The sequence below is a fragment of the Marmota flaviventris genome, chromosome 1, assembly GCF_047511675.1.
Source record: "Marmota flaviventris isolate mMarFla1 chromosome 1, mMarFla1.hap1, whole genome shotgun sequence".
In the NCBI taxonomy this organism is placed as follows: Eukaryota; Metazoa; Chordata; class Mammalia; order Rodentia; family Sciuridae; genus Marmota; species Marmota flaviventris.
Genome location: NC_092498.1, coordinates 204,049,651 through 204,063,391, shown reverse-complemented (window position 1 = coordinate 204,063,391; position 13,741 = coordinate 204,049,651). Strand labels below are relative to the sequence as shown.

The window sequence follows — 13,741 nt, the reverse complement described above, 5'->3', positions numbered from 1 at the left end:
AGACAGGATCTCACCAAGTTGGGCACTAAGTTGCTGAGGCTGGCTTTGAAGTTGTGATCCTCCCACCTCAGCCTCCCAAGTCACTGGGATTGCAGGTAAGCGCCACTAGGCCCAGCCATACCTTCATTCATGTAGGGAACTGTTGCCCACAATGGAGAGTGCTGAGGCCCAGAGAGAGGAGTTGATAAGCAATACTCACAAGGGATAAATAGAACTTTATTTTAAATAAACATTTGCACTCTGTACATAGCCCCAGCGGAAGAGGGGCTCAGTCATCAGCTGTCTTGCGCACGTCAAAGCTGCCACAGGGTCCTCGCAGCAGTTCTGCCAGCAGCGCAAGCAGCTGCCCATGCTCCTGCTGCACAGTGGGTGGAAGTGCAGCCAGCTCACTGCGCAGGCTCCGCTCCACCATGCGGCCCAGGGCCCGTCGCAGCTCCCTCAGCAGTCGCACCGTTCGAGAATCACCCTCTAGCCGCAATAGGTCACTGTCACACAGGGAGATGGTGGCCCGGCGCCCATCATCTGGGTGAAGGGAGGAGACAGTGGGGAACTGATGTGAAGCCAGGCCTCTGAGAACATGGAGCCTGTGAAGGAGCAGGGGCCAGAAGCTGAGGTACCTACCACGGACATGGACATCCCCATCTGTCAGCAGCAGCACAGCCAGTGGGTGCACCTGGGAGGAGTCCCGGACAAAGACACTGCCATTGGACTTGACAGCCATGAAGTACGTCAGCCAGCGGCTCCGTAACCGTGTGGCCTCCCTAGGGAACACAGGGCTGGGTGAGGCCACCCTTCTGGCCTTTCCCAGCTGCCCTGTCTAGTCCTGCCTGCCCCCCACCTGTTGATGGTGGACTTGTGCAGCAGGATGTTGCCAGATTTGGTCCTGTAGGTAACACTGTTGGGCTTGAACTTCCCCTGCCGGGTCACCTTGCCCTGCCTCACCTACAGGGAAGGAGGAAAGAACAGATGGGCTTGAGCTAGGAGCAAGCAGATGGGAAAAGAGGCTGAGAGCTGCTCAACTGCTTCTGAAAGAAGCACCTGGATGAGGTTGGGGTAGAGGCCGGCCATCAGCACACCCTTCACCAGCTCCTCTTCCTCACTGTACTCATTGCACTGGGCAGAGGGCAGCGTGCAGTCCGAAGGCTTCCCCACCAGGAAGGCCTCATAAATGTTCTCTGAGAACTGCTTGATGAGCCCTGGGGAGGCAAGGTGCTGAGTGAACAGAGGTTCCTGTCACAAAGTTGGGAGGGGGAGTTACCAGGTGTGGGGGCTGGGGCTGACCATGGATGAAGCGCAGGCTGGGTGCATAAAGCAGGTTTTCCTCCAGGTAATTTTCCCGGGAAGTACGGTCTTGCCAACGCAGCACCTCCTCCCAGCCAGCCACAGCCCGCACAAAGGCCAAGTGATCACTGCCGCTGTCGTGGCTCAACAGCGCCTTCACCTAAGAGGAGAGAAAGTACTGGGGTCACAACAGGGGCCAAAGGTCACCTCAGGACAGCAGGTGATAAAGGGTTGGATGGGACAGCCAGACAACTACAGGACGGGACTAGGTCTAACCTTGTCCACCTCGGCCCGATTCTGCAGGCTGCTACTGAAGGGGTCCCGGGTGAGGCAGGAAACAACTACCAGCAGTGGGTGCAGGCAACGGAAGATGGCTGCCAGTACTATGGCCTTGGCCAGCCGGGGGTCAGTGGAGATGTGGGCCAGGCGCTGTCCCAGGGTGGTCAGGTACTCCCGCTGGTCCAGCACCCCTGCAACAGTTCAGCTGTCAGTCCTACCCAAAGTCACTCACAGTCCAGCCCAGCCTTGTCTGGCCCAGCCTACACTCACCGATCTCCTGGAGCAAAATAACAGCTTCATCTACAGCCTTGATATTTGGACTGTCCACGGCCTTGGAAAGGAATTCCACTGCCTACAGAAAAAACAAGCCAGAATCCGCATGAGTCTGCATCTTTCCTGCCCCTTTCAGAGTCCAGTCCTCGCCCAGCCCTGCCTCTGCCGCACCGTCTTCTCAGGCATGTGGATCTTGGCTTGCAGCACCAGGTTCTCAAGAGGTGTGCGCAGGATTTCTGGCACTTGGAAAGGAACCATTTTCTCTAGCCGGCTCCGAGGGAACAAGTGGTAGGCAAAACCTGACTGGCAGCGGCCTGCCCGACCCCGGCGCTGGATCACATTGGCTCTTGACACCCATACAGTCTCAAGGCAGGACACCTGGGGAAAGGGACAAGTGAGAAGCCATAGGCTTTCCTCGGTGTTTTCCTGCTTCTCAAATACCCCCACTCAAGGCCCTCTCACTATAGGGACACTGAGATCCTTTGGCCTTCTCAAAACATACAGGTATAAAGTGCATCCGTCCTAAGGGCCACCTCAGAAATGAAATCCCCCCAAGGACTGGCTGGGCTCAGGAGAGAGGTGCCACCTTGGTTTTTAGGTCGTAGCGTTCCTCCTTGTGCAGGCCGCTGTCCACGACATGCACAATGTCATTGACTGTGATGGAGGTCTCAGCAATATTGGTGGCCAAGACAATCTTGCGCACCCCCACTGGAGGCTGCTGGAATATGGCCTTCTGGTCCATCATAGGGATGTTGGAGTGCACTAAAGGACGATAAGATGCATTATGGTAATGGGCACTGCTCCCACCAGAACCAGCTCCTAGAACCCATCTTTTTCTTCTTAGGGTTGAACCCAGGAGCTCTCTACCACAGAGCTACCTCCCCCCCCTTTGTAATTTTTTGAACAGGGTCTTGCTAAGTCACTGAGGGTAAACTTATGATGGTCCTCCTCAGCCTCCCAAGTTGAGATTATAGGTGTCCACCATACACCTGGTTTGACCCCATCTTGATGAAACCAAGGCCCAGACAAATCATAAGCCCAGTGAAAAGTAGTGAAAACTTGGTCAAAAACTTGAGCTCCCCAAGTCCCAGTTGGGTTAAGGAGAGAAGGCAAGACTCGTTTTAGGGCTCATACCCAGGCTCTCACCTGGCAGGATGAGATACTTGCTCTCGTGCATGCCCAGGGCCTCCTGGAGGCGTTGCTGCACTCCTTTGATCTCCTGCCAACCAGGCAGGAAGCACAGGATCCCACCTGTAAAGGGGCCCTGCAGGCATGAGCCAGTTGCTCTGGCAAGTGGGTGGCGGGGTGGGCATGGCTAGGCAGAGGAAGCACCCACCTGGTTCCCCCCGGGCATCGATGTGCAGAACCAGATCCGTCACAAGATCCAAATCAAGTGCGCATTCATCCTCTGACTGGGGTGAGGGAAGAGAGGCTATAGTCATAGCTCTGGGGTGTGGGGTCCGTGCATAGGACACAGCCACGATTACTTAGTGAGGCACAGCCTCTTTAACCCCTCTTAACCCTCACATCCTTGCCACTCAAACATGATTATTCCTGATTTTATCAAGGAAACTAGATTGGGGAGAGTAACTTGTGCTAAGCTACCAAGCAACGGGGATAGGGAGAAGGGAAATCCAGAGGAAAAGCCAGGAGCCCTGGGTTGGATGGGTTGGAGCATCCTCACCTCATGGTGCCGGAGTCGGTGTGGGTACTGGTGTTTGCCCAGCTTGGCGAGGATGTCCTCCAGGTAGTGCTCCTTGACGGGATACATGAAGCCAGGCACCTTGATGACAGGGCAGCCACCAAAGTAGCGGGAGAAACGCTCATTATCACCTGTAGCACTCATGAGCACCAGCCGCAGGGCCGGGTTGAGCCGCTGAAGGCCCTTGAGCAGAATCAGCAGGAAGTCTGTGTTCACATCCCGCTCATGGACCTCGTCCACAATAACATGGCTCACACCCTCCAGGCTGGGGTTGCTCTGCAACTTCCGCAGCAGAATGCCCACAGTGCAGAAGAGCAGGGCCCCGCCTCGGGCTGGGGGCTTGCTTTCCAAGCGCACCTGGAAGCCCACATTCCGGCGCAAGGAAGGGCCCAGTTCATGGCTGACCCGCTGTGCCACAGACACAGCTGAGATACGGCGAGGTTGGGTGATGATCACATTGCAGCGGGCACCGCGGCCCTCGGTCACATAGCGCTCCAGCAGCAACTGGGGGATGCGCGTGGTCTTCCCACAACCTGTGTCCCCAGAGATGACCACGACCGGGTGCTGCTCAATGGCATTGAGGATGGTGTCCCGATGTGGGTCCACAGGGAGCTGGGGAGCCTCCTGCCAGATTGGCCCTCGCCGCCGCCACAGCTCTAGCAGGCTCTGACTCAGTCGTACTTCCTCTGCTTCTGACAGGGGCACGTAGGGCTTGCCTGTTATAGGGTCACTCAGGGGCCCTGAGTCCTTCCCCAAGGGCAAGATGTCATCATTCTGCAGCCGGAGCTCTGGGGAGATCCATGAACTGTCCACAGGGTACTGGGGGACAAGGAGGCAAGCAAAATGGTGAAACAGAAATACCATCTTCCTCTTTCATGCACAGCCAGCCCTTCCACAGGATTCATCTGGGTCAGATGTTAGGGTCCGACCTTTGGGGCCAAGGACTCAGGCCATTACAGTCCTAAGACCCTCATGGGCCAGACTGGGCTGCTTAAGGCAAGGGGCTCCCAGACTCCAGGGACGAAAGGGAGAGAGCACTGCCTGCTGCAGGTGGAGGCCTTCAGTCTGGAGAAGATGGAGGCATACAGATGGCAGGGGACTTGGGGCCTCTTACATGATTCAGGAAGGTCTCTATCTTGCGGAGGATGGGCTCAGGCACCTGGATGGTACACGGCCGGCGCTGGGTCTCACCCAACTCACGCAAGGAGGCCAGGTTATACATGGCATGGGTAAGCGGCTCATTGTTCCTGTCCACCAGGCCCAGGCTCTGCAGAGGGGACATATATGGCTCAGACTAGGATGCTGGTCCAGACAAGCTCAGAAGCTCCAAGAGACATGTGCAAAGCAAACCTCTTTTCTGAGAGATTTTGGTTTTCAGCTTATATGGTAAAGAAGAGAAGAAACCGGGAACCAGGAAAACGTGGATCTCCACAAAATAACAATTTAAGTAGTCTACTAGTTAAAATCAATTCAAGAAGAGCTAAACCTAGTGGACAGAGTGGTGTACATCTATAATCCCAGCTACTCAGGAGGATGAGGCAGAAAAATCCCAACTTCAAGGTTAGCCTGGGCAACTTCATGAGCCCTATCTTAAAATTAAAAAAAAAAAAAGGGGTGGAGGTTGGGGGAGACTGGGGATGTAGCTCAATGGTAGAGCCCCCTTGGGTTCAATCCCCAGTACTGCAAAAGAAAAAAACAAAACAAAACCAAGAAAAGGTAAACCTGATATCAGTGCAGAATGGCCCTAACCCTGTCCAGGTATGGTGCCCTTAAGGAGAAACTACTCTATAGCTGGAGCTCCCCACAGTGCCCAAGAGACAGAGACCAAACTTATCTTCTTGAACTCCCATTACATACCCAAGGCCAACTAAGCCAAGTCCTGAATGACCCCATAATACACTCGACAGGGTGTTCTCCCTGTGCTGCCTCACTAGAGCCTCCCCACCAGATTCTTCAGCTCCATCTGCAGCCCTACCCCCGGGTCTTCACATAGACGCTGTCCCATCTGTGACCCCATCATATACAGAAATAAATGGAATTTCTTGTTAAAATGTGTATCTTAATAAAATAAGCCAATTAAAGGAAAAAACTATACCTTGTTTCCCTACATGCCTACACCACCTCACCAGAAAGAAAATGAGGCATCCTGACCCTTCTGGCATATGTGTAAAACCAGTCATTGCCCCTAGTCTCATGTTCCCATCCCATGGAGGGTCAGGGCTATGCTCACCCTTGCAAGACAGAGCCAGTGCTTCTTGAGAAAGCCTCTCCCTCTACAGGCACCATCCTCTTCCTCTGAATCGGCTCTAAGGATCTCATGGACAGGGATCCAGTCCTTGGACCAGAGGTGCCAACTCAACCACCTTGCTGCAAGATAGGGTTTCCACCCTCTTCCGGGACTGCACGGGTTCAACCCAACAGTGTCTGCAGAGGGGCCACCCAGCTTCTCATCTCAAGTGCTGCCACAGGAAACCTGCTCCTCTGCCGCATCATTACCATGACAGCTTAGGAACAGCAGGTAAAATTTCAGACTTCTCCAAGATTTGCCAATTAGTGTTAGTCCTGTTCCCTTGAGCCAGAGGCAGAGCACACCCACCCCCCCTTCATATAGCTCACCACCTGTGTGCTTCCCTCCATCTTCTATTCTCCAGGTTCTCCTTACCTCTCACCACAGCTGGACTTAAAATGCAGTTCCCAAAGTCAACTTGATCACTCCTAGTGATCACTTTCTCTTGTTCTGCAACTAAACCTCTGCTGTCCCAGGTTCCAATAACTCATTTCTCAGTCAGGCACAATGCTAGTCCCACTACTTCAAGCAAACTTCCAACTGTAGGTCACACTGTGTCACCTTGACATTTCCCTCATCTTTACCCCAGATGCATATTAAATTATTCATTTGGCCACAAAACCTAGGTCATCAAGATGGTTTTGAACACTATATCTGCCTAATTTTATGCCTTTCAGAACAATAATGTCTTTTTTCTGGCTTCACCCAGGTTCTGGCCAAGTCTTGAAAGGCTGTGGTCATAAGCAAAATATTTCCATGGGGACTTTTGGGGAAGTTGTAGAAACAATAACCACACAGCCTACAAGCAAGCAAGGCTGGACACCAGGTCCTTTTGTGCCCATGCCCAAGGCGTAGTGTAGTGGTTGTCACTTCCTAAAAAGAACAATTTGCCACAGACATAGGGAAGCTTCAAGACATTTTGATACTTCATATCAAGGACACTCCTGGACTCACAAGGACACTCCTGGACTCACCTTAAGTTTCTTGCAGGCCAAGGCTGCTGCCTTGTTCTCAGCCTCTGCTTTACGGCGCCCTTTAGCAACAAAGGTCATAGGACAGGGCCAGAGCAGAGTGAGAGTAGACAGTTTGGTCTTGGTGCCCACAGTATGGAACTGCATGAGGTTCTAGACAGAAAGTAAGCAAGAAGGTTACAAAAAGGCAGGGATTAGAAAGAGATTTGTGGCATCCTCAAAATGCCAAGGGACCCAGAGATGGAATTAATTACAATCTCAGTAGGTACCAAACATCAGTCACACTACAAGTGCCACTGTACAACCAGAAGCAGGCCCAGTAGAGCTGGGGCATCCTAGTTCTGGGCTTGCTTTTCATGCTGCACCTCAACTTCCACAGAATAAGATGGGGTCTGGACAAAATCACTACCTGTCCTCCCAGCCCACTGTCCTCTAAGTACCTTTAGGGCGACTGAATTGAAGCTGTCAGTGTGAGCTCAAACCAGGCACATCTTAGGGGAGCAAAAAGCCCTGCACCGATATCCTGCTAAACCAAAGCCCCTGGGCATGGCAAGACAGCCACCCAGACTCTTATGCCAACCTCCACCCGTGAGGAGATCCAGATCTTCCACTCTGCAGCCCCTCACCCTGCTCCCTGTGCTCCTGTTTTATGACTTCCTTCCTGTCCCTCTGCTTCACCCTCCAGGGATTCTGTGTCTCTCCGGCTGGCCTAGGTGAACTGAGGGAATGGAACATGCACCCTCAGACCTCCTGCATCCCTGTGGCTTCCCTGACTTGGTTTTGAGGAAAGCAGACATGAGCAAGTAAGCTGCCTGAGCATACTCCCAGGAGACCCAACTCACCTTGGCCGTAGAGGAGGATGTTGCTATCTGAATCACCTTGGCCAGAAGGTTTTTGGGAAGCGGGAACTGGGTCAGAGCCCTGATAGCACTGTCGTCATCTGTCATTTCAAAGGAACCTCCCCTGGGAGTACCAAAAGTTTAGTTGAGAAAGTCTGCTCTCTTCCTGAGCCAATTTCCCCTGATGTGCTGGGACTCCAGGTGCTTGAACACTATATTGTTGTAGCAGGTAGCCAGGAGGCATGAAAAGATGAGAGCCTAGGCTTTGCTATGCCACATGGTCCTCACAGACATTTTGTATAGCCCATGGCTTCCCCAAACAGGAAAGAGTAGAGAGTAGAGGCAGGCAGAGAGGTTGCTAAGACTCTGTAGGAGTCAAGTATGAGCTGGAGAGAGGGTTCATGCTGCTGTTCTGTGGAAGCCCAACCATAGCACAAGATCACATTTACCACAGTAGGCTGCCCCCACAAATTAGCAGATGCACCAATGAGTGACAGTATGTGCCAGGTGAAGTGTGGGACAGAAGGCTCAAGAGAACATCCACCCCTCCCCATACAAAGGAGCAGCCAGTTTCCCCTGCATCATCCACCACAACTATACCTTGAGTCCCTGAGTGGGGTATGGGAGTCCTGCTGGGTCATGGACAGGAACTCGGTAACATCAATGGTCCCCTCTTCAAGCTCTTCCTCCTCATCCTCCTCTTCCTCTCGACCCAAGGATCGAGAAAGACCCCCAGGTCCCCCTGGCCTAATACTTTCAGGATTCAATTGCCGCCAAGAAGTGGGGGGCATGGTGGGTTCCGGGCGCCACCAGCTGTCAGCCGGAGAGCCAAAGCGATCAGCTAGCACTCGATATTTGGCCGCATCAAACAGCTCATTCCGGGGACCTAGAAGACCCCATCCCTAGGGGAAAAAGGGACACTATGAGGATCACACCTCAGTCTGCCTGGACCATGTCCAGCTGTAATATAAGTCACTTGTGTTTGGAGCTACACTTTTCACCTGTCTACCTGCTTCAGCCCCAAGTTCAGAAAAAACAGAAAGAACACTTAAAAATGCCCAACTTTTACAGATGAAAATGATAAGTACACCTATTAGACCAAAAAATAAAACCCATAGGGTAACAGGGGAAAAGATACATTCACACAGGAATCTAGGAAGAATCAGTAAATACAGCAGCTAGGAAATAAGTATCCCATACCATCCAACTGAGATAACTTCTTCCACAAAAATCCTATGCTGGGAATACATTCTAAAGAAATAATGTGATGTGTTTTTAAAGCCATTAATATAAAAATAATCAGCAAATTTGATAAAAATAAGTTTTCTCTTTATATCAATAACATTCTATCCAATAAAGAAATCAAGAAAATAATTCCATGGGCTGGGGATGTGGCTCAAGTTGTAGCGTGCTCGCCTCACGCCTGGCATGCGTGAGGCACTGGGTTCGATTCTCAGCACCACATAAAAATAAAGATATTGTGTCCGCCTTAAAAAAAAGAAAAAGAAAATAATTCCATTTACAACTGCACTGAAAAAAAAAAACAAAACACACACAAGTAAGAATAAATCTGACCCATGGAAATGAAATACCTGTACAATGAAAACTATAAAACACTGATGAAAATAAACTGAATAAGACATATAAAATTGGGGCTGGGGATGTGGCTCAAGCGGTAGCGCGCTCGCCTGGAATGCCTGCGGCCCGGATTCGATCCTCAGCACCACATACAAACAAAGATGTTGTGTCTGCCGAAAAATAAAAATAAATAAATAAATATTAAAAATTCTCTCTCTCTCTCTCTCCCTCATCTTTAAAAAAAAAAAAAAAAGACACATAAAATTGGAAAGATATTCCATGTTCATGGATTGGAAGAACTGGTATTATTAAAATATCCAGACTCCCCAGGGCTACATACGGGTTCAATGCAATCTCATAAAAATTCCAAGGGTATTTTCAAAGAAAAAGAAAAAAAAAAAAACAATTCTGAAATTCATATGGAATCACTAAAGCCCCAAATAGCCAAAACAATCTGAAGAAAGAATAGTGAAGACAGGGCTGGGGTATGGCTCAGAGCTAAAGCGCTCACTAGCATGCATGAGGCACTGGGTTCAATCCTCAGCACCACATAAATATAAAATAAAGATATTAAAAAAAAAAAGGATAGTAAAGTTAGCCAGGCATAGTGACACATGCTCGTAATCCCAGCAATTCAGAAACTAAGGCAAAAGTATTGCAAGTTCAAGGCCAGCATGGGCAAGTTCATGAGACCCTGTTTTACAACTATAAAGCTAGGGATAATACTCAGTGGTAGAGTACCCTTAAGTTAAATCCTCAGTACCACAACCCCGCCCCCCACCAAAAAAAAAAGAGAGAAAGAAAAAGGAAGTTAAAGACACCACACTTCCTAATTACAAATTATATTAGAGTTAATCAAAACAGTATGGTAAGATGGGTGTGGTGGTGCACTCTATAATCCCAACAGCTCAGGAGGTTAAGGCAGGAGGATTGTGGGTTCAAAGCCAGCCTCAGCAACTAGCCAGGCCCTAAGCAACCTGGTGAGATCCTGTCTCTAAAAAAAAATACAAAAAAAAAGGGTGGAGGATGTGGCTCAGTGGTTAAGCACCCCTGGGTTCAATCCTCAGAATCAAAAAAAGGCCAAAGAAACAGTATGGTAGGCCAGGTGTGGTAGCACACATCTGTAATCCCAGCAACTCAGGAGGCTGACAGGGGTATCGAAAGTTAGAGGCCATCCTGGGCAATTTCATGAGACTCTATCTCAACATTAAAAAAACCAAAGGCAGGGGATGTAGTTCAGTGGTGAAACATTCTCTGGGTTCAATCTCCAGTGTTAACAAAACAAAAACAGTAAGGTACTGGCATAAAAACAGATTAACAAAATAGAATAGACAGCCAGAAATAAACTCAAGTATGTAATAATCAACTAATTTCCAATAAGAGCACCAAGAAAACACAACAGGGAAAGGACAGTTGCTTCAATAAATGATGCAGGGGAAAACTGAGTGTCTATCTATATGCAGAGGAATGAACCCTCATCTTACATCTTATATCACATACAAAAACCAATTCAAAATGGATTAAATTAAACCGTAAGACATGAAATCAAAAAACTTGATCAAAACCAAAAAAGCAGGGCTGGGGTTGTTGCTCAGTGGCAGAACACATCCTTAGCCATATGTGAGGCACTAGGTTCGATTCTCAGTATCGCACATAAATAAATAAAATAAAGATCCATCCACAACTAAAAATATATACGTTCAAAACTAAACAAAACACTAAAAGCATAGTGGGAAAAGCTCCTTTATCTTAGCTCTTAACAGTAACTTCTAGGATATCTCACCAAAAGCTCAGACAACAGGAAAAGAAAAAGAAACAGGACTACATCAAGCCAAGAAACTTCTACATGGCAAAAGAAAACCATCCACAAAATGAAAGCTGGACCATTTTTGCGAGCCATCCATGAGTTGTGTATGTGAGCTATGTGCATTGTAGCTATGTGAAGGGACAGGCCTGGCACTGCATGCTGTATTAGGCTGTGCGATTCAAGTCCACCTCTCCTCTCGCTCTGCCTGTGATCCCACACATCACCTGAGAAGGTTGTGACTTGCCAAGATATCAATCAATCTGCTGATCAGAAGACATCATGAAGCAAGACTCCACCTTTGAAACCTTATCCCCTGCCTTATTTGGTGAAGAACATTCCACTGAAACTCCTTTGTATGTCCCCCCCCCCCTATAAAAATAAAGAGATTCCGGATGCACATTCTCTTTTTCCTGAGCCTTCCAGCGTGGAAACTGACCCTTAAGGTCGCAGAGCAGTCCCACCCTTGATCTGAGAAACTCAAGTCCATGTGTTGCGTGATTTCTTCGCCATTTTCTTAGTTTAATGTTGCAGCCAGCTCCTTTGAACCCAGTTCATCTCGTCAGCGTGGGTTGCTGGCGAGAGACCATGAAGTACAAGAAAATATTTGGGAACCACAAATTTGTTAAGTGAATACCCAAAACATAAGCCACTCCCATAACTCAATAGCAAAAAATACAAACAACCCAATTAAAACATGGGCAGGGCTAGGTGGAGATACAGTTTAGTGGTAGAGTACTTGCCTAATATGTGCAAAGTTGTGGGTTCAATTCCCAGAATTGGGAGGAAAAAAAGGGAGTAAAGAACCTGAACAGATATTTATTTAAAAATAAATAAATAACATGCTGCCAATAATAGTGTGTGAAAAGGTACTCCACATCACTATTCATCGGGTAAAAGCAAATCAAAACCACAATGAGACACCTCCTCACAGCTGTTAAGACGGCTGTGTTATCAAAAAGATATAACAAATATTGGCAAGAATGTACAGAAAAGAGAACCTTTGTATACTGCTAGTGGGAATGTAAATTAGCAGAGCCATTATGGAAAATAATACAGAGATTCCTAAAAAAATTATAAATAAAAATACCATATGGCCCAGCAATACCGCTTTTGGGTATATACACCTGAGGGAAATGAAATCAGTTCCTCATATGGATACCTGCCTTCCCATATCCTTGGCAACATTATTCAGAATAGCCAAGATATGGGAATAATTACAGTGTCTTGTCAACAGATGAAGAGATACAAAATTGTGATATATGCACAATGAATTACTCAAGTTTTAAAAAGGAGATCCACCACTTGCAACAACATGGATTAATCTGGAAGACATTATGCTAAGTGAAATTAAGTCAGACAAGGAAAGAAAAATAAGCATGATCTCACTTATATGAAGAATCTAAAAATAATCCAAAACACAAAAACAGAGAGCAAAGCAGTAGTTCCGAGGTGCAGAAGGGGAAATGGGAAGATGGGGGTCAAAGGATACAAAGGCATAGACAGGTAAGATGAATGAGTCTAAAGATTGAATGTACAATATGAGAACTAAAATGAGTATTGCCTTATAAGAGTAGATTTTAGTTGCTCTTATATTAAAAAAAAAAAAAGGGATAATAAGGACACGAATGATGGGTGTATTCATTTGCTTGACTGCAGCAATCATTTCACTATGTGTGTATCTGTAAGAGTAATTTAAAAAAAGAATTACAAGTCTCCTGGGGAGCAAAATCACCTGCAGTTGAGAACCACTGAGGTAGAGCTTCCCTACAAGAGACAGAAATTTATACACATTAAACATAGAGAAGATGGTTGAATCTAGAAGAGACAGACTCCCCAAATAGAGAGGATAGGAAAAAAAAAGATATTTTGGAGACTGAAAGTGATCTAGAGAGACAGGAGAAGCAGAGCTGAGAAAGGAACCTAGTGGTACCAACTCAGAACACCCAAGCAGAGCAAGGGCTGACAAAAGGCCAATGAATCTGGTAAAGCTGAAAAGTCTGGTCCAGCCACGAAGCAATTACCAAGCAACCACATCAAGCAACCACTGCCATGCTCTGGGGAATAAGGGGAAGGGATACAAAAGTAATCAGAGGCCTGGCACACCTATAATCTCAGCAGCCTGGGAGGCTGAGGCAGGAGGATCACAAGTTCAAAGCCAGCCTCAGCAACAGTGAGGCGCTAAGCAACTCAGACCCTGTCTCTAAAAAATACATACATACATAAAAAATAACCAGAGACCTGAAGAGGACCATGACACTAAGTGAAAAAGAGCTGTGTGGGTTGGACATGAGACAAGAAAAGAGAGTAGAACACAAGTATGTTTGAGGTTACAGAAAAGAACCTGCTGGGTGTGATAGCACAAGCCTGTAATTCCAGCTACTTAGAAGGCTGAGACAGGAGGATTACAAGTTTGAAGGCAGCTTGAACAACTTAGTGAGACTCCCTCTCAAAATAAAAGGGTTGAAGATGTAGCTCAGTGGTAGAGCACCCTGGGTTTAATCCCCAGCACCAGCCCCCTAACACACACACACACAAAAAAAAAATCTGAAAAATTAAAGAAAAGGATTGGAGAGGAAGAGAAGCCATACAAGGCCAAAAGGAACAGAGAAAAGAGATGGGTGGTACAGGGGTCCAGGACAGGATCTTCCCTTTTTAGATACAGTAAGGAAGCAGGGTCAGGACCTTGCAGGAGGAACTGCTGAGGGACATGAATCCTGGCAAGAG

The 13,741-nt window shown here is 48.1% G+C and overlaps 1 protein-coding gene across 5 annotated transcripts in view; it reads right to left on the bottom strand.

Moving 5' to 3' along the window:
- Positions 1 to 195: 195 nt before the first annotated feature.
- Dhx30 (DExH-box helicase 30) overlaps positions 196 to 13,741 on the bottom strand; it is a 34,880-nt gene continuing 21,334 nt past the window's right edge. For 4 of the 5 annotated variants that reach the window (XM_071600608.1, XM_027932167.2, XM_071600620.1 and 1 more), the window contains 16 exons: positions 8,233 to 8,534; positions 7,636 to 7,756; positions 6,797 to 6,946; positions 4,650 to 4,802; positions 3,518 to 4,354; positions 3,170 to 3,245; positions 2,980 to 3,084; positions 2,420 to 2,595; positions 2,005 to 2,211; positions 1,831 to 1,912; positions 1,558 to 1,751; positions 1,282 to 1,441; positions 1,039 to 1,196; positions 839 to 942; positions 622 to 761; positions 196 to 522 (listed from right to left, as the gene is read on the bottom strand). In XM_071600608.1, coding sequence (XP_071456709.1) covers positions 269 to 522; positions 622 to 761; positions 839 to 942; positions 1,039 to 1,196; positions 1,282 to 1,441; positions 1,558 to 1,751; positions 1,831 to 1,912; positions 2,005 to 2,211; positions 2,420 to 2,595; positions 2,980 to 3,084; positions 3,170 to 3,245; positions 3,518 to 4,354; positions 4,650 to 4,802; positions 6,797 to 6,946; positions 7,636 to 7,756; positions 8,233 to 8,534 — 3,219 coding nt within the window. In that variant the 3' untranslated portion in view covers positions 196 to 268. The remainder of the gene's footprint in view (positions 523 to 621; positions 762 to 838; positions 943 to 1,038; positions 1,197 to 1,281; positions 1,442 to 1,557; positions 1,752 to 1,830; positions 1,913 to 2,004; positions 2,212 to 2,419; positions 2,596 to 2,979; positions 3,085 to 3,169; positions 3,246 to 3,517; positions 4,355 to 4,649; positions 4,803 to 6,796; positions 6,947 to 7,635; positions 7,757 to 8,232; positions 8,535 to 13,741) is intronic. The other variant, XM_071600615.1, reaches the window with a different exon arrangement.